The sequence below is a fragment of the Sciurus vulgaris genome, assembly GCF_902686455.1.
Source record: "Sciurus vulgaris genome assembly, chromosome: 15".
Taxonomy (NCBI): domain Eukaryota; kingdom Metazoa; phylum Chordata; class Mammalia; order Rodentia; family Sciuridae; genus Sciurus; species Sciurus vulgaris.
The window spans coordinates 18,702,611-18,726,251 of NC_136476.1; the positions used below are offsets into that span (position 1 = coordinate 18,702,611).

General features: G+C 45.1%; 1 protein-coding gene across 1 annotated transcript; it reads right to left on the reverse strand.

The window, feature by feature from the left end:
- On the reverse strand, positions 1–23,641 carry FXN (frataxin). The gene is made up of 5 exons (XM_079112051.1): positions 23,433–23,641; positions 16,129–16,226; positions 11,363–11,483; positions 6,083–6,180; positions 1–667 (listed from the first exon to the last, which is right to left on the reverse strand). Exons 1-5 carry the CDS (start codon positions 23,598–23,600, stop codon positions 517–519), a joined length of 636 nt encoding a protein of 211 aa, XP_078968177.1. The 5' UTR covers positions 23,601–23,641; the 3' UTR covers positions 1–516.

Consider the following 23,641-nt stretch of genomic DNA (forward strand, 5'->3'; position numbering starts at 1 on the left):
TTTTTAGTTGTTGATGGACATTTTTTATTTTTTTATTGAGCCCAGTGCCTCACACATGCTAGGCGAGTGCTCTACCACTGAGCCACAACCCCAGTCCTAAACTACTCTTTCATGAGACTCATTTTCAGACGAAATAAAGAGGTGAGCCAGCAGCTTTTCATGTTTTTGCAGTAAATCCTTCAAAGAATGAAAATTGAGGACAACTCATTTCTCCTCCAGGCAAAATTTCCTTCTTATTATTTTTCTTTATGTAAAGTCATTATTATATTAAGATATGGGTATAAGACATTAAAAGAGATAAGAGGTATCATGTGAAGCAGGAAATCAATCAATCTAAATAAACTGTAGAAATTAAATCAGCTCCGGAGGCGACACATTCTTTTCAGAGCTGTTGTCAAAAGCAGGAATGGAAAACAAAACAAAACAAAAAAACAACAGAAAACCCCCTCTCCATTGCAGAAGGAAACTGGGGTCTTGGCCTGATGGCTGTTAAGGTCTTGATGATGGGGCAGCCGTTCAAGTGCCTTTTCCGGAATAGACCAAGGAAGATAAGTCCAATTCAGTTTTTAAGGCTTCAGTCAGCTCTGTGGCCAGCAGCTCGTGGAGGGACACGCCATCGTGGGAGTACACCCAGTTTTTCCCAGTCCAATCGTAGCGCTTGGGTCCACTGGAAGACAGAGCGAATACACTGTTAAATCCACAGGACACTCTAGGAGAAGCTCCATTTTGGAACTGATATGTCCCCTAAAGGCCTGTGTTAAAGTCTTGGTGGCCAGCCCTCGGCGCCACTGGGTGGTGACAGAACCTGTAGGAGGGGGTCTAGAGGAAGAGGTTAGGTCCCTGGGGGTGCCCTTCAAGGGGATGTTGGAACCCTGGTCTTCTCTCTTTCTTTGCTTCCAGCCACCACCATGGGGTGGGTGGCCTCTTTCACCACGTGCTCCACCATGGTGTTTACCTCACCACAGGCCCAACGCAACAGGGCCAAGCAACTGCGGACTGAAACCTCTGAAATGGTGAGCCCAAATAAACCCTCACTTCTTTTAAGTTGATCACCTTAGGTATTTTGCCACAGTGATAAAAGCTAACCAGTTCCACAAAGACAGCCGCCAAGAAACTGATTGGAGTATAAAAGTGAGGCACACATTTCTTCCTTCTCCTTCCTTCCTTCCTTCCTTCCTTCCTTCCTTCCTTCCTTCCTTCCTTCCTCCCTTCCTTCCTTCCCTCCCTCCCTCCCTCCTTCCTTCCTTCCTTCCCTCCCTCCCTCCCTCCCTCCCTCCTTCCTTCCTTCCTTCCTCCCTCCCTCCCTCCTTCCCTCTTTCCCTCTGCCTTCCTCCCTTCCTCCCTTCCTTCCTTTCTTCTTCCTCTTCTTCTTCTTCTTCCCTTCTCCTCCTCCTCCTCCTCCTCCTCCTCCTCCTTCTTCTTTTCGCAGTAGTATGGATGGAACCCAGGGTCTCAGGTTTGCAAAACAAGCACTCTACCACTGAGCTATATCCCTAGCCCCGGTATATTTGATTTCTTGACTTAGTGTCCTTCTATTTAAGAATAATTATAAGTGGGGTACAGGGGTGCATGCCTATAATCCCAGTGATGCAGGAGGATTTCACATTTGAGGTCAGCATTAACAACTTAACAAGATTCTGTTTCAAAATAAAAAAAACAAAACAAAACAAAAGAACTGGGGATGTAACTTGAGCACTGCTGGGCTCAATCCTCAGTCCCAAAATACATAAATAAAATAAAATAGAAAAGTTAAGAATAATCATACAACCCATCTCCTGGAACTTTTCACAGAGGGGTTCTCAAGACCTGAAAACATTTGGCTCTTTTCTGTCAGTCTCCAGGCATTATGTTCTGATCTCACTTTGCCAACCTCACTAGGATACTTGCTATCTTAGAGCACTGCTTGTAAAATCATGGCCATTTTTGTGTCACTGACGTGATTTGTGCCTTGCCTGCACTATTATTAATTGTTATTATTATTATAGCTATTTTTTGTGGTACTGGGATTGAACCCAGGGTTGCTCTACCACTGAGCCACATCTGCAGCCCTTTTGATTTTTTGTTTGAGACAGGGTCTTGCCAAGTTTCCAGGCTGGCCACGAACTTGCAATCCTCCTGCCTTAGCCTCCTGAGTAGCTGGGATTACAGGCTAGAGTTACTGTATCCAGCTTATTGTCATTAATTATCAAGGTGAAATTCATTTAACATAAACTTTAAAATGAACAATTAGTACATTCATGATGTGCAATCACTACTTCCATCTAGTTCCAAAACATCTGCAACACCCCAAGGAGACCTCATTAAACAGTTATTTTTCCATTCTTTCTTCTTCCAGCACCTGACAACCACCTATACAATTATTTAACTTCCCTCCTTCCCTCCCTTCCTTCCTTCCTTCCTTTTTGTATTAGGGAATGAACCCAGGGTTGTTTAACCACAGGGTCACATCCCCAGCTCTTTATATATATATATATATATTTTTTTTTTTTTTTTTTTTTTTAAATTTTGAGACAGGGTCTCATCATGTTGCTTAGGGCCTTGCTAAATTGCTGAGGTTGGCTTTGAACTTGTGATCCTTTTGCCTCAGCTTCCCCAAATCCTGGGATTATAGGCATGAGCCACCACACCTAGTGGGTTTTTTTTTTTTTTTTTTGGTGCTGAGAATTAGATCCAGGGGCACTCTACCACTGAGCTACATCCCTGACTCTTGTTCTTTTTTTTATTTTGAGACAGGGTCTCTCCCTAAGTTGCCCAGGCTGACTTGGAACTTTGCCATCCTCCTCTATCAGCCTCCTAAATCTCTGGGATTACAGATGTGCACTACCACATCTGGCTAAAAAAACTTTTTTCTTAATTAAATTTTGCATCCTTGTAACTGCAAGCTTGACTGGCTAGTTCATCCAAACTGGGCTCATGTAGTAAACACAAATGGCACATGCACTTCACTTGGGAAGGTTGTATATTCTATGGTTTGGACAAGTATTCCTCCAAAAGTCCATATGTCAAAGTGCGGTCCCCAGGATGGTGGTATTGGGAGGTGCAGTTGACCTTTAAGTGGAAGAGCCTAGCTGGACATGGTGGTTCACACCTGCAATCCCACTGATTCAGGAGGCTGAGGCCAGAGGATTACAAGTTCAAGGCGGCCTCAACAATTTAGTGAGACCCGTCTCAAAATAAGAAATAAATAAAAGGTCTGGGGACATAGCTCAGTGACAAAGAGTCCCTGGGTTCAATCTCCAGTGCCAAAAAAGAAAAATGAAGAAGAGCCTAGTGAGGGATCTTTAGGCCATGGGGACTGTGGGACTCCCACCCAATCTCTCTGCTTCCTGGCTTGAGATGTGACTGCTTCTACCTGTGCTCCCACCGTGATGTATCATCCTCACTGGGGGCCAAACTGAGGCTCCTCCCAATCTTGGCCTTTTTTTTTTTTTTTACTTTTCTGGAGGTGCTGGTGATGGAACCCAGGACCTCCAGAATGCTAGACAAGCACTCTACCACTGAGTCCCAGGGCCTCCAGAATGCTAGACAAGCGCTCTACCACTGAGTCCCAGGGCCTCCAGAATGCTAGACAAGTGCTCTACCACTGAGTCACATCCCCAGCCCTCAATCGTGGGTTCTGAATCTCCAAAACTGTGAGCTAAATAAAACTCTTTTCTCTACCAGTTAGTCACCTTAGGTACTTCTTTGTGGTCATATAAAGGTGATTAATAATCCACTGTACTCCTGTAGACAAAATTGAGCCGTTTTTTTGCCATGACTTGTTATGCCAGATACACATGATTCCACCTCATCATGGCTGAGTGGATGGGGCAACACAGCAGCAGATATCCTGATGGAAGTAAGTGTAGAGTACTCTGGGAGCCCACGAGCAGGGGCACCTGAGCCCACCTGGGTTACTCAGGAGTGCCTTTCCAAAGACAGGTGTGCAGAAGTTGGCCAGGGAGGAAGCTTAATGTGAAGCATCCTGTAGGGCTATAACATTTTTAAGAATTCCTGTATTGGGCTGGGCACAGGGCCAAACGCCTGTGATCCCAGCAGCTCAGGAGGCTGAGGCAGGAGGATGGCAAGTTCAAAGCTAGCCTCAGCAACTTAGTGAGGCCCTAAGAAACTTAGTGAGACTCTGTAAATAAAAAGAGGTGGGGGATGTGCCTCAGTGGTTAAGCACTCCTGGGTTTAATCCCTGGAATAAAAAAAAAAAAAAAAAAAGAGTCTCTGTATTGTCAGTCAAATAGTGGGGTTTGAAAATGTGCTCACGAATACAGATAGAGGGGAAGCTGGGGAAGTAGCTCAGAGGTAGTGCTGTGTGCTTATTAGCATGCACAAGATACATAAGGCACTGGGCACAATCCCTAGTACCACAAAAAAAGGGGACAAATAATATGGACAGGGCTCTTGTTTATTCTGCACATACTGCTGAATACAAACCACTTGGGCCATTTAAAAAGAATGGAGTAAAACAGAGAACCTTTGTTGGCCCAGTATTCTGACTCTGCTACCCAGGTAGCCAGGTAGAAGGTGAGTAGTATTCATGTCTCTCCACATCACCCAGGAACTCTGAGTTAGCTCAGGTGTTGACACCCAGTTGTCCCCCAGACCTCTCCTTTATTCCATCCTACAACCTCCTCAGGGCGGGCAAGGTGGGTAGGAAAGGCTGCTAATTCCACAGGACCTGAAAAGTTGTCAACTGAAAAAACAGATCAGAAACATAGACCTATAAAAGATATTCTGGACTAAATAGAAGAGCTGAAAGGGAAAAAAATTAAAAAAAAATATTTTTTGGAACTCAGTAGCTGTGACAGTAGTAACTGCTCAGCACCTGCCCCCCCCATTCTCATATGAATTATAGATTTATAATAAAGTACACTTGGGTGGAGCTGTTGATGTGGCTCAGTGATAGAGCACTTGCCTGGCTGGCAGGGGCCCTGGGTTTGATCCCCAGCACTGCAAAAACAAAGTATACTTGGAATATCTAGGAAGGTATTATTACCCAGTAGTATGTTTCTGAATAGGTTTTTTAAAAATGTTGGGCTGAGAATTGAACCCAGGGCCTTGTGCAGACTAGGGAAGCTATCTATCATTGAGCTATACCTCAGCACTTGCTTATAATTGTTTTTTTTTTTTTGGCAGGGGGGGGGGGTTACTGGGAATTGAACCTTGAACCCTGGTATGTTTTACCACTGAGCTACATCCCCAGCCCTTTTTGTTTTTTTTTTTTTGAGATAGGTCCTTGCTGAGGCTGGCCTGGAACTTATGATTCTCCTGCCTCAGCTTCCCGTGTCACTGGAATTACAGGTACGCATCACTGTGTGCCTGGCTATAATTTTTTTTTCTTGATTGTGAATACCATTAGGCTTTCCAAGAATTCCACACTGGTTAATTTAGGCCTTTCCCAAATCATACTCCATCTGTTCTCTTTGGAAGTGCTAATGAATGACCAGGAAGGTCAGTCTGAGAGCTTTGTGGGCATCTCTCCTGTTCTTACAACCACATCAGCAATAGCCAGACTGCGGAGGCTCTGCATGTTCTCAGGCTTTGAGGCTGTCTACAACACAGTCTTTTATTCCTCTACACATCAATGAAGGGATGAAATGCCCTAGAGGAGTGACTTAAAACATTGTCCCATCTCCTCAACTGACCCTTAGTGGAGATGCTTAAAACAAACTAGTGATCAAACTTTAACTTGCTTTGAAGACAGAGTAAAACTTGCCCAGATGCTGAAATATCAAAAATAGTTTTGTTTTTTATTTTTCTTTTCATGGTGCAGGGCCTCCAGCATGCTAGGCAAGTGCTTTATCACTGACTCAGACCCCCAAACAATTTAATGGAGAAAAACCATCTAGGTCAGTTTCTGAAAAGTTCACACTTTTTGCTTCAGGTCTTGTCAACATCCGATGCCTGCTAATGGTAGTCACGTGATCAGCAGGGGGGAGCTAGGTCCCATCTGTTGCTGAAGATGGGACAGGTTGTAAACACCAGGAATTGGGTCACCTGTAGATACACCTGAGAGGACCCTTTTAAAATGGTCCACAATAGCGCATTTCAAGCAAATTAAACCAGTACAGATTTCAACTTCTGAACATACCTGGAGGGAGATGATAACCAGATTTGCTTGTTTGGGGTCTGCTTGTTGATCACATAGGTTCCTAGATCTCCACCCAGTTTAACTGTTAGGACTCCACCCTTGGGATGGTGAAAGAAAGAATGAGTAAAAAAAAGACAAAGTTAGTACTTTGCAATAAATTCATTATATGTTGTTATATTTCAATGCTTTCCACATATACAAGCACACCACACACACCATAAAGAACTGTCTTCACGGGGCTGGGGGTAGAGCTCAGCGGTAGAGCACATTCTTAGCATGCACAAGGCCTTTCATTCAATCCTCAGCACATGAAAGTCTTTTTTTTTTTCTTACCAGGAATTGAACCCAGGGGTGCTTAACCACTGAGCCACTCCCCAGTCCTTTTTTATACTTTAAGACAGAGTCTTGCTAAGTTGCTTAGGACCTTGTTAAGTTGCTGAGGCTGGCTTTGAACTCACAACCCTCCTGCCTCAGCCTCCTGAGCCACTGGGATTACAGGTTGAGTCACTCCTGGCTCACAAAAGTCTTTTTTTTTTTTTTATTTTTTAATTAAAATCTTTTTTATTTTTACAGACTGCATTTTGATTCATTGTACACAAATGGGGTACAGCTTTTCATTTCTATGGTTGTACACAACATTAGTCTTTAGTATTAGGAATAGATCTCATAGAAAGAACACTGCTCTCAGGATCAGAAGGGGATTAATCATAATGTTTGTACCTCACAGTGCTTTTCCCCAGGAGGTCAGCAAGGCAGGAAGAGTTGACTTGTCTGGTCTAAAGGCATGTGGAATTGCTGACTTGTTGTGCCCCCCCACCCCGCCCAACCAGAACATACTATAGGATGTTAAAAATGCAGACACCAACTCTACTAGAATACTGTGCCGGCCTGAGAATTAGACATGACAAGTTAATTATGAGAAAAAGAAAGAGAAGGAAAGAAGGAAGCAGTCAATGCCCTACCTTGCTGGTGTCAGAAGAGAAGTGGCATTAGCTAGGATGGTAGAAGGCAGCAACTCCGGCCTATGCCTGTTATTTCCAGACCCTTCCCACGTATCCAACAAGCATCTCAGACCCTCCACTCCACAGCAGCTCTCTTTTCCTCTAACGAGCCTTCAATTCCCAAAAGACTGGTTGGACCATCTTTGTCCAATATATGCTCATTTAAATTTGAAAACACTCTTTCGACAAAGGAGCCATTTACTCTCAAGACTTTTGGACTCTTCAGAGTGGCAAAATGTGAAAGGAAGGGTGACAAGGCTAAGTTCCTGCTGTGGGAACTGGTAAGCAGGGGAGCCTCCAGTTCCCCACCCTGTGCCTGACACCCCGCAACACAAGGCGGGGGAGCCTTTCTCTGTGCATGCCAGAGCCCTCAGAACCAAACAGGGGTCCCTGAACGATTCTCACAAGGCACTTCCACGAACAGAAAGAGCCACTGATGTGCAGGATGGTGGTAACCATAGCAACAGAACTGATAGGAATGGGACAGGAGGGGGTTGTTCATGTGTACCTGTGGTGCTGGGGATGGAACCCAGGGCCTTCTGCGTGTTAGGCAAGTGCTCTGCCACTGAGCTATGTCCCCAGCCCCACCGCATTAAATGTTTTTAAGTATATAGTTCAGTAGTGCTAGGTACACCTATGGTATTTTGAGCTATGCCAGGTCATGGTTTTTATTTGTTTGTTTGTTTTTATTGTGATGCTGGATCAGACCGAGGGTCTGATATAAGCTAGGCAAGTACTGTCAGTGAGCTGCATCTCACTGCCCCCACCCCCCTGTTGTTTTTATAATTTCTTTTGATTAAAAAAGAATCATATAACTGGACATGGTGACACACACTTGTAATCCCAGTGATTTGGGAGGCTGAGGTAGGAGGATCACAAGTTCAAGGCCAGTCTCTCAGCATCTTAGCAAAACCTTATCTCAAAATAAAAAATAAATAAGGGCTGGGGGTGTAGTTTAATGATCCAGCACTCCTTGTTCAATCCCCAGTACTAAGATAAAGAAGAAAAGAAAAAGAAAAGAAAGGAAAAGAAAAGAAACATAAAAATGATAGCAACACCAGGAATGCAAATTTTATGGAAAAGGAGAACATCAACAGAAATATCAACTACTATTACTCTCATCATTATCCCAATTCTACAGGGGAGGAAACTAGAGGTTCATTTGTTTGTTTGTTTGTTATTTCCGCAATCCCACAGTGCTGGGGTCTTGAACCCTGGCCTTGCGCATGCGAGGCAGGCACTCTACGTGATGGGTTATACTGTCTGCACAGGAAACCAGAGGTTCAGAATGGTAAAGAACACCTAGTCACTGGCAGAGCTGACCTCACGTCCAGGGGTGGCTGGGTCCAAAGACCCACACCTGGAAGCACTCTCTCACTCCCATTAACCTGTGATATAAGCTTCATTCTCAGGTAGCTGCTGCCAGTTTTTGTTTTTTAATTTAATTATTAACATTAAATTTACCAGCGTAAGCTTTTTATGCGTGTGTGTGTGGTGCTGGAGATTGAATCCAGGGCCTCACGTGTGCCAGGAAGGCACTCCTCCACCGAGCTACATCTCTGGTCCTCTTGATTTTCAGACAGTGTCTCACTAAGTTGCCCAGCCAGGCCTTGCACTTGCAATTCTCCTGCCTCAGTCTACCAAGCAGCTGGGATTATGGCACATGTCACCACACCTGGCTCTACTGTGGCAATTCTAACAGTCTGTGGTCACATTTTGCTGGGTCAAGTATAGCAGACTCGTTACCTAGTGATAGGAAGTACTTTCAGTTCTGTGGGGCTTCCCCTCTAATGGCCAGCAAGGGTTGAGGCCTGGACCCTGACACTGACATGTACACATTACCTCGCCCACTTGATCAGATGGCATGCCAGCTAAGTAGTGTTCCAGTCTCCCACCCCACAGGGAGGAAACTGAAGCAGAGATGCATTCTTGGGGAATCCGAATTATTGCTTTGTCCACTTGGCCAGCAGTAAGTTGGCCAAAGATCTACAAATGCTGAGTGGCATAATGAAAGCATGTTTTGGAAAAGTTTCCCTGGTGAGCAGAGTGATGCTCAAGGTATCAGGATTGTCTAGAAAAATATAAGGCACCACTCCCTTGCATGAATAGGTGATAGAATCTGAGAAGCCCAGCAGCCAATACTCTTCAGAGAGGCATTCAGAGAGTAGAATTCTTGAAGGTTCTGTGACTCACCACTGAGTAGAAAGTTGTGACACCTGATTCAAACTGATTCAACAAGGTAAACTGAGTCTAGCCACTAGAATGCTAACAAATTTGGTGCTGGGGATGGAACCCAGGGTTTTGTATGTGCTTAGGCAAGTGCTTTGCCACTGAGCTAATTCTCCCTTGCACATTTACTTTTTTTCTTTTTCTTTTCTTTTCTTTCTTTTTTGTATCAGGGATTGAACCCAGGGCCACCTAACCACAGAGCACATTCCCAGTTCTTTTTTTTTTTTTGCGGTGCTGGGGATCGAACCCAGGGACTTGTGTTTGCAAGGCAAGCACTCTACCGACTGAGCTATCTCCCCAGCCTGCACATCCCCAGTTCTGTTTTTATTTTTCATTTTGAGACAGGGTCTCGCTGACTTGCTTAGGGGCTAAGTTGCTGAGGCTGGCTTTGAACTTGTGATCCTCCTGCCTCAGCCTCCCAAGCCAGTGGGATTATAGGTATGTGTCACCACTTGCTGGCACATTTTACTTCTAATGAAACATTTACGCAAAGTACCTGGGTTAATCTGGGGCTTTGCTAACCACATGAGAACAGGTTGTGTGACTGCTTTTGTGGTTTGTTGATCAATGTTTGCATGCATGGCCAGAGTGTAGCCTGAGAACTGGTGTCTCTATAGTTCCAGCCCCTGGTGGGGAGGCTGGGGAAAGGAGATCTGTAACTTTTCCACCTCTAAAATCATTTCCTGGATGGTCAGTTTTTATTTATTTTTAGCGGTGCTGTGGATTGAGCCCACGGCCTCTCATGCTGGAAAGCACTTCCCCACTGAGCCACACTCCAACTTTATAAAGACATTTACAGCACCTCTCTGACACTGTTGAATTTTTTGTTGCTGACAGTCATCTCTGAGCCCACCTAAAAGGTATCCCTCCTTTACTACTGGTTTACTTCTATTTTTTACTACCAAGTCTCTCACAGTCAGGTTTGATACCTTCTCTAAGACTTTGCTGCCTGCTCTATTTTATGGAGTCTCTTCTCTACCCAGTGGCCCCATAGCAACATCAACACTATTTCTACCACTTTAATTTGACAGCTGATTGTCCTACATAATCCTGTGATTTAATCCAAAATGTTCACTTCATGACATTTCCTGGTATTAATTGCTGTCAAGAGGATTAACCTCTGCCTGTGAGGGAGAGGGCAGGGAGAGGAGGAAGTGGGGAGATTTTTTTCCCCAGTGGCAAAAAGATCTAAAGGCTAAGCAACAATTACAAACTCAAACGCAGATAGTTGCCCAAGTCTGCCACCTGGTGGTCAACAAACAAACACCAGCACTTCCTTCACTCCTAGGATCTGGGGGCTAAGTTTCATCCATTTCAGTTCTCAAACAGACTGCACCATAGAATTACCTGGGGGGGGTTGGGGATGTAGCACAGTGGTAAAGCTCCTTCTTGCCTAGCATGCATGGACCTCTGGGTTCCATTCCTGGCACCACCAAAATTTATCCCCGTTAAGGACTAGTGGTCTAGGGTGCACCCCTGTAATCCAAGTGGCTGAGGCAGGGGATAGCAAGTTTGAGGCTGGCCTCTGCAGCTTACTAAGACCATCTCCACACAAACAAACAAACAAATAAATAAATAAGAAAGAGCTGGGGGTGTAACTCAGTGTTAGAGCACCCCTGGGAACCATCCCCAGTAACAACAAAAAGAATTAGTGGTCTAGTTCAGTACTGTCTATGCTGACCTGCTACACAAATACAGCCAGGCCTCCTCCCTGATTTACCTTCATGAGTATTAGGTGAAGGTCGGGGAATCTATAGTAATATTTTTATGGCTTTGGGGATTGAACCCAGGGCTCACACATGCGAGGCAAGCACTTTTCCACTGAGCTACACCTCTGGAAATCTGTTTTTTTTTTTTTATCTAGAAATGAGGCTCAGAGAGGCAGGATAACTTGCCCAGAGTCACTGAGAGAGCTGGGTTGTGTCACTGAACCCCATAGGGCCTTTGGGTCCCACCCCTTACCCTATGCTGCTTGTGCTTTAGCTCTGCTGGAGGGGCATTCTTATTTCTGAGGGAGGAAACAGAAAAATTAAAATAAGCCAAGTTGTACCCCAAAGGAGACATCATAGTCCTCCAGTGTACAGGGTTTGTCTGCAAGGTCTTCAAAAAACTCTGCTAAGGCATCCAGTGTTTCCTCTGCGAGTCTCTCGTAGGCAGTTTCATCTAGAGAGCTGCAGGGAAACAGAGTCATCAAAAAGACATGATTACCAGACTGCTCCAGTTTGTCAATAGAAACATTTGTTATTACTATGCATTTATTTTTTAGCTAAAATTTTTTTAATTGATGGGAAATATCTACCATGCACAGCGTGAATATTTAAATAACACGAAAGGAGTTTAGAGAGATGCCTTTCTTCTAAGCAGACAGGACCCATCCTCAGAGGCAACAACAATTAATAGTCTTTTTGCGTTTTGGTGTCCTTTTAGATGTTTGTCTTCTTCTATTTTTTTTATTTTTTTTTGGCACTGGAAATTTAACCCAGGGACAATTTGCCACTGAATCACATTCCCAGCCCTTTTTATTTTCTATTTTGAGATGGGTCTCATAGAGTTGTGCAGAACCTTGATAAGTTGTTGAGGCTGGCCTCAAATTTGTAATCGTCCTGCCTCAGGCTCCCTAGTTGCTGGAATTACAGGTATGTGTCACCATTGGGACTACAGGTATGTGTCACTATGCTTGGCTAGATGTCTTTTTTAATATACAATTGAATATACAATTGAAGCATGTTGCATTTTTCACTTAATATTTACAAATGATTTATATTAGCCTATATGGATTTTTATTGTATTTTCTGTTACTTTAACCCATCCCCTTCAGCTGGACATTGAGGTTGCTTGCATTGCTTTGTTATTAAATTTTATATAGGGCAAACCACAAGGTTGGAGAAATTATTTGCATTACACATATCTGAAAAAGTACTAATTTGGAATTATGGCCTATACATCAATAAGAAAAGCCAAGAGAAAACTGGGCAAAATACTTTAATAGACTTCATTAAATAAACAGTGCCCAGGGCTGAGGTGTAGCTCAGTGGTAGAGTACTCACCTAGCATGTGTGAGGCACTGAGCTTGATTCTCAGCACCCCATATAAATAAGTAAAATAAAGGTCCATTTATTTCACTAAAAAACATTTTTTAAAAAAGGTACCCAAATGGTCAATGAGCATATGAAAAGGTGCTCAACTCTGTTAATCTTCAGGAAAATGAAAATTTAAAAAATAAGATACCAGTGGGTATGGTGGCACTCGCCTATAATACCAGCTATTTAGGAGGCTGAGGCAGGAGAATGGCAAGTTCAACTTCAGCCTGGGCAACTTAGCAGAAGCTGTCTCAAAAAATGAAAAGGCTAGGGGTGTAGCTCAGTTGTAGAACCCTCCTGGGTTCAATTCCCAGTTTAAAAAACATAGAAACAACCCCTACACAAGCAGATACCACCAGAATGATTAAAGTGAAAGAGATAGGTGGTAATAAGAGTTGTCCTGAGTATTTTGGTTTGTTTGTTTGCTGGGCAAACAAACTGGACAATCACTTAGGAAAACTGCTGGCAGTCTTCACTGAAGTGGCACACATTCACATGCTATGACACACCAATTCCACTCTTGGGGTACACTCAACAGAAATGCACATGGGCTCACCAAAAGACATGCACTATATGAGAAAGTTCACAGCAGAACTATCCTATAGCTTCAAGTTGGAAAGTGCACAAGTAATCAGAGGTAACATAAGCACAAATAAACTGTGGTATATGATAGAGCAAAATAGGACTGTTTATAACAATCCCCAGTATCACTAAAAAACAAACAAAAAAAGAAAGAACAATAAACCATATGGACTAGTGTCACAAACAAAACCATGATGGAAAGAAGTCACACACAAACCTATTTATACTTAACAACAGGCAAAACTAAGCCATTACTGGAAATCAGAATGGCAGTTCCTCTGGGTAGTTAAGCACCAGGAGGGAGCAGGGGCTTAGGGGCTGGCCTGCAGGGGCTGGTGACATGCTGTTTCTTGAGCTGGGTACTAGTTACACAGGTGTTGTTGTTTTGTTTTTGTTTTGTTCAGGGGGTTGTTTTGTTTTTGTTTTTGTTCAGTTTTAGAAACGTTATCAGGGTGCATACAAATGACTTGGAGCCATTTCTTTACTATTTTTCAATAATGAAACACTGCTATGAATAACAGAGGGACAGAAAGTAGATTAGTGGTTGCCAGGGGTGGGGAAAGGGACGAACGGGTGGGACTGCTAACTGGTACAGGGTTTCTTTTGCGAGTAATGGAAATGTTCTGGAGTTAGTAGTGGTGACAGTTGTATACCCCTGTGAATATACTAAAAGCCCCCTGGATTATGCATCTTAAAATGGTAAATTCCACGGCCTCTGATTCATAATAATAAAAAACTATTGCTATGCTGGGGGTGTAGCTCGGCGGCAAAGTGTGTGCTCAGTGTGAGTGAGGAGCTGGGTTCCATTCCTGGCACTACAAAACAAAACAAAACAAACAGAACATCTTTCTAGGAGCTTCTGGCCCCGTGAGGCTATACCTGTAGGTTATGAGATGTACACCAGACAGCTCCATTATCTGAGTGTCCAAGGGGGCTAAGGTAAGACACCAGTGGCTCCAGATAATGTGCTGCATGAACTCCTGCCATCCACTGTGTGCCCATCTCCCACTGCAGGGACAAGGTGGGACAGGCTGCAGACTGACCAGATTGGTGGCTGTTCTTTACAGAGAGTGGTGGTCTGGTAGAGTGTGATGGGCATTTTTAAGGTAAGATGGAGCGAATGGAGAGATTGGTTGATACCTCCTGTCTTGAGGAACTGGGGAACACAAAAGAGACACATTTCTTTTGGATCAAAAAAGTTAAAGTCCTAAAACACTCTTTGAGTCCAAAGTCAAGAGGCTGCCAGCAGAGTGGATGATGGTATGCTTCCCAGAGGACAGAAGGAGCCCCTGGGGAAGGGAGTGGGACTCGGGGCATCCTCTCTACCCTCACAGGACTGCCCAGAGTGGTCAGGGGACAGCAGCAGAAAATCTGTGTGGGAGGGGTCCTGGAAATGGGGCCGGAAATGGGTGCCACCAAAGCAAACTCCTAGAATATGCAGTCCACAGTGCCAGCTTGGAAGCTCTGGGAGTTGGGTGGGGAGATTGTGGGTAGGTGGGTAGATGTGGGGGCTCCACAGGTTTTGAAAGCCCAGGCAGAGCCCACAGTCAGTCTGTTGTCTATGCAAACCAAGATGGACAAGAGTCTCCCTACTGAGCATGTAGCTCTGGGGATAGTTAGAATGTTCCTGTGTGTAAGTGGCTCTCTGTTTCTTTTAGCAAGTGCAACAAGATTCTATGAGCCAGGAAATAACTGACATGTTTGCAAGGAGTGAAGTGAACAGGAACATTTGTGCAAATATGGAAAGTCAAAGGAAGAATCTAAGGCTTTGAACACAAAGGCCTGCCAAAAAGGGACACAACCCTGTTGCAAAAACCAAATCGAGGGTATCGCTGGTCCCTGATCTTATGTTTTATATGACCTGAAGGTATCTGTTCCTAGGTTCAGAGGGCTGGGGATGGGGACATGCAAAGAAGTAAGGTTGCTGGAGGGTTCCATGCAGGGAAGAAATCTGAATGAGGTTATTGGCATGGGGGACTGGCTGGGAGTAAACAGATCAGAAGTATACTATGATTTTGGGGAAAATCCTGTTACCTAAGAAAAATGAGTCTGACCTAAAATTGTCTACTGGCGTCTTCGAATAGCCTCTGGCACCCCAGCCTGTGGTCAGCAGAAATGTGGGCTGTGAAGGCTGCTTGCCCCAAGGAAGGCACGTTGCCCACTGCCAGCTTCCCCTGAGACGAGGGGGACAATGGGCAAGGAGGAGGCCCCCAGAGGGATCTGTGGAGCACCATCCTCCATCCTGGGCTGCAGCAAGATCCCCTCACGGCCATAGGCCAGGGACATGTTTCTTCTCTGAATGGGAGTATTATTGCAGTTATTCTGTCCCTTGTCATCACTGTGTGTGTGTGTGTCTTGGTCAGAAGAAGCCATTCTTAGACCTGAGATAGAATGGCACGTCATCCCAAAATCTTGGACTTTGAGGTGGATGCAGACTGCATGGCTGTTTGTCTCTTGAGTCTTATATCTGTGTGTGAAAGAAGGTCCTATAGATATCGGTTCGCAGCAGGACAGACTGTAACAATGCCCAACAGCTTTCTGCAGGGACTCCACTGTCCACGTCTTCCAGGACACTTGCTAGCCTGTATTCCCTAGGCTCCCCTGCAGTCAGGGGCTCCTGTGACGATGTGCTTCCCAGTGGAGTGTGAGTGAGGGACAAGTGCCACTTCCAGCCCTTTGATGATCCCAGCCCTTCCTGTCAAATGGAACTTGACAGGCCTAAACGATGCAGACAGCGAGGCACTGACAGGAAAGGGCAGAACTGGAAGAGACTCTCAGCTAGTCATTCCTACACATTTCATGGAGGAATACCAACCCTGGGCAGTCTGGAGAGGGAGACACAAACCACTGCTGGTTTAAGCCATGACATTCTGGGGTCTATTTGTTATAGCAACATATTCCTCACAAGGACACTGAAAAAATACTAACAAATCTAGAAACAACCTAAATGTTCAACAAGTGGGAATGGGTTAAATGAATTATGATACAATCCATGTGACTTAATATCATTTCATTAAAAATAACATGGTGGATACTTAGTGATGTGGAAAGGTACCTGAGAGGGTTGCTGCTCAGAGAGAAAACAAGTTCTAGATGGGAGAGGTAGGGAGGAAAGAGAGAAAAAACCTCTCGGAAGAAGGTGTTTTCATCTTACCCTGGGTTGCCCAAAGTTCCCGAGTTCCTCAAAGGTATCAAATAGACACTCTGCTTTTTGACATTCAGAATCTGGTTGAGGTAGTGGAGGTTCAAACTCTAAAAGAAGAACATAACATTATCATTTTTCAGTCTATTATCATCCAACAATATATGGTTCCTATATTGTTACTGCTACATTCAGGAGTAACCATGTTACAGTTTTTCAGGAATATTTCTTAGGAATTGCTTTCCACTTCTTTATAACGCATTAAAAAGTTCTTCAAGTCTCTCACTCAGATCTTGCTGTCCTATTGGACATATTTGGTGCCCACAAGCTACATGTAGTTGTTTAAACTTAAGTTTATAGAGATAAATATTTAAAAAGTAGTTTCTCAGCAGCGCTGGCCACATTTTAAGTGTCCTGAGGTCACATGTGGCTAGTGGTTCATACTGAACATTTTTATCATGGCAGGGGTTCTACTGGTCAGTGCTGCTGCAGGCTATTCAGGTGATGTGGTTGACTCAGAAAAACATCAAAAAGGAGCAAGAGGTAAAAGTCTGCTGGAGACCAGAAGAGAGGCCAACTGCTGCCTGACAGATCATATTAGCAGGATCTGCAGGGGAGAATGTGACCTGTTGATTTTTTTTAATCCCTCATTGCTGGGCACCCAGGTGATGGGCTGTGAGTTGATAACCACTGCTTTCTGCTGCAAATGACCAGCTGCAAGACAGAAGAAATTACCAGATGGGAGTGAACTGAGAGCAAGGGAGAAAGTGGTGCAGTCAGAGAGGAGGTGGCAGGCCTGGGAGGGAGGAAGGAGGTGACGGAGTGAAGTGGAGGTAGCCAGGGGCTCGTGAAGGAGCTCAGCTGGTCTTCACTCAGGGAAGGCACAGCAGGCTTTAAGAGGGTGATGATAAGATTACACCCTCCAAAGGTCACTCTGGTGGTCAGAGACCTTTAGATATTGATCCTGAGCCAGCAGCACCCTTGGCAAGATCAGAAAGGAGGAGGCTGAGGGCACAGGGCTGGAAATGGACAGAGGGAGTGGAAGGCTGAGCGCAGAGTGTGTGTTTAAAGGAGGTGGCTTTGAAGGAGACATAATAGCCACTGTCAGAGCTATCACACTTTCTTTTTTGGGGTACCAGGATTGAACCCAGGGGTATTTAACCACTGAGACACATTCCCTGCTCTTTTTATTTTTTATTAGTGACAGAGTCTTGCTGAATTTCTTAGGGCCTTGCTAAATTGCTGAGGCTGGCTTTGAACTCGTGATCTTCCTGCCTCAACCTCCTGAGCTTACAGGCAGGCCTCACCGTGTGCAGTTCTATTGCACTTTCTAGAATGTTCTCTATCTGCTTGGCCCTGCTCTTGGTGTTTATAGGTATGGACTCATTTAGTTCTCATAATCCTGGGAGCATAGGTATTCACAAGAAGTAGGTCTTATAAAGTTGTTACAAATGCTCAATTAGCCAATTATTCCTAGGGAATGCAGGGTTAGGTCCCCGCAAGCCTCGAATGGCTATATGACTCTGCTTATGTGCATTTGTGTTTAAAGACACCTGGTTTGATTCATTAACAATGAACTTGGGACCTCAGCACTATAACTCACACCGAGTGAGATGAATCTAACGTGTATTTTCTCTGTAAGGCATGTCACAGTCTCCCTGTGCTTCCTTCGGCACCGGGCTCAGGACCATTCTTAAACAGCAACATCACCAACAAAACACACAAATGTGAAAATATGGCACTGAAAAGAAGGCGCTCACACCGTGGGAGCTGGAACAAGACAGAGCAGAGCCCTGTCTCACCTCTGCTGGGAATGTGCTCCAAGGGGACTCAAACTTTTTGCCATTCTGCACATGCCTGCTGAACAACCATGAGAGCCCTGGGATATGATTTGGGGCAAGAAAGAAACTGTAGTAAGTAGTCAAATTCAGAAATACGGAATATGCAAATAAGGAGGATGGATGAGAAAACTGGGGCACCAAGGGGTAACTCCTGCAAAGTCACACTGATACTAAGGTACACAGTGGTGGAACTGGGATTGGACCCCATCTGCCTGCCACAAATGCAAGCATCACATGTTTGGGAATCAGAATGGGGTTCGAAACATGAGGAGAAAGTGCTGGAGAGTGTTGGGTTCCTCCCCTAGGGAATCTCCCTTCTTTCTAGGATCCTGGCCTCTCAAATCCTACCTCAGTCTCTCTGATACACTCCCACCCCCATCTCCCCCAGTACTGGGGATTCAACCCAGGGTCTCATGCATGCTAGGCAAGTGATTTATCATTGGGCTGTATCCTCAGCCATTCTTCCTGCCTCTGCTTCCTGAGTAGTTGAGATTATTAATATGTATGGTACTGGGCTTTATTTTTTTTTCTTTTCAATAGTTTCTTGTTGGAAAGTTTGGTCAAATGTAAGTTATTCATTGACAGCCATTAAATTTTTTTTCTTTTTTTTCTTTCTGGGAGCTGGGGTTTGAACTCTGGGCATTGTGTATGCTAGGCAAGCCTCTACTACTGAGCCACATCGCCAGTCCCAGGTGTTTTTAATCATAACAACAAATTTTTGCCAAATATGCCTTGCCTTGTATCTAACCTGTTTTTTTTTTTTTTTTTTTTTTTTTTAACACCAATTTGACATTCCTTGGGCTACGGCTAAATCTTTCAAGCCCTGTGTTCTCTTCTGAAGGCAGTGATCATAGTATATTTGCTGCAGACTGGTCATGAGGATTAAGCAAGAGAACAGGAATATCTCAAATACAGGGCCTGAGGGTGTTCAGTAGATTTGTTTTGAAAGGTATCAACAAAGGGGTGGAGATATAGAAGGTCAGAGAGGCAAACTCCAACCTGAGGGCAGCAGATGGGATTCACAGGCTTTCTGCTGAAGCCACCCAATAGCCACCCCTCCTACTTCCAGGTCACCCCGAAGCCAAATTGTGGGGTAGATTTGCTAGCTGAGTCTCCAGGGTCTAATGGATCTGTGTTCTCATGGGATGCATCTAGGAAATACTAGTGAGTTTCTAGGCCTCTGATCTCAAGCTCAGGTACCACATGACCCAATTATCACCCACCCGGGTGGGGCCAGCAGGGAGGCCAAAAGAGAGGCCTGAAGCATTGCCTAGTCACTCTGGGCCCTATCTAAGAACAACACTTGAAGAGTGAATCAGTCAGTACCCCGCCCTTGCTGGGGGAAAACAAATGGGTATAAACACTTTGGGGATCAAATGTGTTGATTCTTTGTTCAGTAATTCAGCCCTTTGTTCAGTAATTCCATCCTGAGAAATTCACTGGAAGGGAACCACTGTCCATGCACAGGAACACGAAGCAGCGCAATGGCAGAACCGTGCAATCTGCTGAATGCCACCAAAGGAGCCCAGATGAGGTGTGATCTATTCACCCAACAGGATACTCTCCAGCAGGGAGAACAAACAAAGGACAGCTGTGAGCATCAGTTTTATTTTTTTAAAAAATATATATTTTAGTTGTAAATGGATCTTTATTTTATTAATTTATATGAGGTGCTGAGAATGGAATCCAGTACCTCACGTGTGCTAGGCAAGTGCTTTATCAATGAGCCACAACCCTGGCCCTGAGCAGGCTTTGATGATGCTCAAAACCACTGTTAAAGTCACAGCACAATGTCTTTAAGTCAACAGTAGGTGTTTAAGGAGAAACACATCAGAAGTAAACTCCCAGGAAACGGGGGAGGTATAATTAATAGAACCCAGGATAGCAGGTTTCTCCAGGGCAGGGCAGGCCTTCTGAGGAACAAGCAAATTCTCTCAACCTGACGTAGGTGACATGGGTATTTACTATCTTAGTCCCTTCGTGCTGCTGTAACAAAACACCATAAACTGTGTGGCTTATAAATCCAAGATCAAGGCACTGCCAGATCTGGGGTCTAGTTAGAGCCTGTTTCCTGGTTCATAGGTGGCAATCTTTCACTGTGTTCTCACTTGGTGGAAGGGACGAATGAGCTCCCTTGGGCATTCCATAGGGGCACTAATCAATACTGAGGGCTCTGTTCTCATGAGCTCACTACCTGTCAAAGGCCCACCTCCTGTGGTTACCTTGTGATGAGGTTTCAACATACAGATTTGGGGGAACATGGCATTCAGACCCTAGCATTTATTACTAATCTTTAAGCAATAGAGTTACTTTTTGTTTCTTTGTTTCATTGTCGTTGGTTTTTTTTTTTTTTTTTTTTTTCTTTTTAACTGGGGATTGAACCCAGGGGTGTTTTACCACTGAGTTACATCCCAAGCTCTTTTCATTTTTTGAGTCAGGGTCTTGCTAAGTTTTGAGGGTCTGGTTAAGTTGCAGTCTGGCCTCAAACTTGTGATAATTCTGCCTCAACCTCCCAAGCCGCTGGGATTACAGGAGCGTACCACCTCTCCTGGCAATATGGATATTTTATAGGTCTTTTTGTGTGTATGAACTCATGTATAATGTCTCTGAAAGACAATAAAAATGAATTTAATGTGAATTAGGGCTCAACCTGCTTGTCAGGCTTAAAACCTATGGGTAATGAAGTCATAGGGGATGGTTCTGTCCCTTTAGGAAGATGGGTGGATATCTCAAGGCCATTCCAGGGATGCAGAAGTGGCTGTAGCAAGAGATTATGAAGCGATTGAAGAGGTAGAAACCTCAGGTTACTTCCTGCACAAAGCTGTCGCTAGCATTAAGGTCAAAGTTTGAAGATGCTGGCCTAGCTAGGCAAGGACCAGAGGCTGCCAGCAAAACCAGAGTCCTTTCCAGCCTCTGGGGGTGGGAGCTCAGAGATACACTTTTAAAAGCCATTTATTTATTTATTTATTTATTTGGTACCAGGGATTGAACCAAGGGTGCTTAAGCACTGAGCCACATCCCCAGCCCTTTTTGTATTTTATTTTGAGACAGGGTCTTGCTGAGTTGCTTAAGGCCTCACTAAATTGCTAAGGCTGCCCTTGAACTTGCAATGCTCCTGCCTCAGCCTCCCTAGCTGCTGGGATTACAGGCGTGTGCCACCATGCCTGGCTTTAAAAGCTTTTCTTGTGGATGCTGAGTTCTCATGTGCAAGCTGACAATCAGACACTACACATGCCCAGTGTGGTGGCAACCAGCCACACTGACTACTGTGCACTAGAAATGTGAGCAGTGTGACTGAGAAGCTAGAGTTTATGCTTCGTTTAAATTAATTTAAAATGATCATAAAAAGGTATTTAAGAATTTTTAAGTATGTCTGAAATGCCCTGACTATGTGAACCATCATTTTCAACTGTGGATTTTTTTCCTCCTTTTTTTGCGGTGCTGAGGACAGAACTCAGGGTCTCATGCATGCTCGACAAGCACTCTGCCACTGAACTATATACTCCCAGCTCTCAAACGTGAATTTTATAAATATAGTTCAAGTATTTCCATGGAAATTTAACATCTGAATTAGGATGTGCTGGAAATGTATGAGTGTGAAAAAAGAAGGTAGGGTATCTCATTAATCATTCTAAAAATAACAATTGCATGTTTTTTTTCCTGCAGTGCCAGAGATTTGAACCCAGGGCCTTGTGCTTGCGAGGCAAGCACTCTACCAACTGAGCTATATCCCCAGCCCTATGATCACATGTTGAAATGATAATATTGGGTTGTATTAGGTTAGATAAATGTTACTAAAATTAATTTCATCTGTTTCTCTTTACATCTTCAATTTAGCTATCAGAAAACTCAAAATTATATATGTGGCTACCTTTGTATTTTTTTGTTGGACAGCTGCTCTAAGAAGTAGAAATAGGGGATAAAGAAAGAAGGAGGATCGAGAAAGGCCTCCAAGTGAATTAAGGTCCTGATGAAGTTCAGAGTCCAAGGGCCCTCAGGGACTAAACTGAGGACTCTCAAGGTTTTAAAAAGGATGGAGATCTCAGTTGCTACTCCATCCACCAACTGTGGATGTGCACACCCAAGATGTGCAAAGGAACTGTGGAATGAACAGGTTAAACAACTGTAATTAGATTATGATGGAAAAAAGAGGCCCAGTGGATGACCAAGGCTGCCAATTATCCAGCCACCTCCAAATGATCCCTAAGCCCAGTATACACCTTCCTGGGTGCCAGCACCACGCTGAGCAAGTTCCCCAGTCAACAGCCCAATAGAGCCATTTGGAATCACCCCTTGTCACTCTCCTGTTAAAAACTGCCACAACCTATGTTGCCCAAGGGTGCACAGCAGGTGAATGCAACAAAGAGGTGGGTAATAAATCGCCTTGGGAAGAGGGGATCTGGGGATCCTTGTGGCTACACTTGCCTATTTTTCCAGAGAAGCTGGGAAATCCTTTTCTAGGTCCCAGTTTTTGCATGTTGGCAATCAATCCTAAAGCTTTTTTTCAAACACCGCGTGGGCTAAATAACTAGTGTCAGTGGGCAGTTTAAGCTTAAATCCAAACCTGGCCCACCACTGACAAGCGGGGTTGGGCCTCCTTCATCTCCTGCAATACAGAGTGTACCAGCCACCCATAACTGATCCAAGTCGGCCACTGGGCTTTGCCCATGTGGCTCCCCATCCACTATCTTGGCATCCTGGTAACCAGGTCTTTCCCTGACCAGGGGTAGCCTTCCTTGGCTCCACCACCATTCTTTGGGCTTCTTTCAAATCATGCAGCACCTGCGTCACATACTTCTTTGCATCCTGAAGCACTAAAGTCCTTACGTGTGTTAATCCAATATAGTCCTCACGCCAGGCCGGCAATATGGACATCACCCTTTATCTCCTCTGTACAGAACACGAAGCTCACCAGAACCTCAGAGAGGCTCGGGGGATCCCCCGAGGTCTGCCGAGTCCGAGAGCCAGAATTTGGAATCCATATCGGGTCGTTTTCTAAAAGCTGGACTCCAGCTTGCTCGGCAGCCCTGACAGTTTTACCTCGCTCGAAGGAAAGGTTTCATTCATAAAATCCGGGCTTGAAAAGATGACGTGTATATTTCTAAATGTGCTCCACACCCATAATACACATGTGTGCATTATACAGTGCTGCATGTCATATGTTAACGTGAAATTTCAATTCTCAAGAAGGCAGTGACAGCTTCGAGACAGCCGCAGCTCCCGCGGAACGATGCCCGTCCGCCTGCCCTGCCTTTGCCCGGGTCGTTGGCCTGCAGGCCTGTTGCAGGACAAAGTACCGACCTCTCCAGAAGCCAGTGCAAACGTGACCTGGAGCAGGAAGGGCGCTCCCAAGCCCGCCGCCCGCCGCCCAGCCCGTCCCACTCGGCGCGCATGCCCGAGCGCGCCCCCGAGCGCCCTGCGTGCGCGGCGCCTTCCCCTGCGCGGCCCTAGCGGCTGCCGGGCGCGGGTACTCACAGCTCGGCCGGGCACTCCAGCCACAGCGGTTCCCAAGCGCAGCCCACGACGGCCGCAAAACGGGGCGAGTTCCACCGGGCGCGGTGCCCCGGTGCTGGCCTGGGCCGGGCGAGAGGCCGCCGACCGGGGCAGGAGGCCGGCGGCCGCGCGGCGCCCGAACGTCCACATGCTGCTCGGGTCTGCGGCCCGCTCCACCCTCCGGCGCGGGA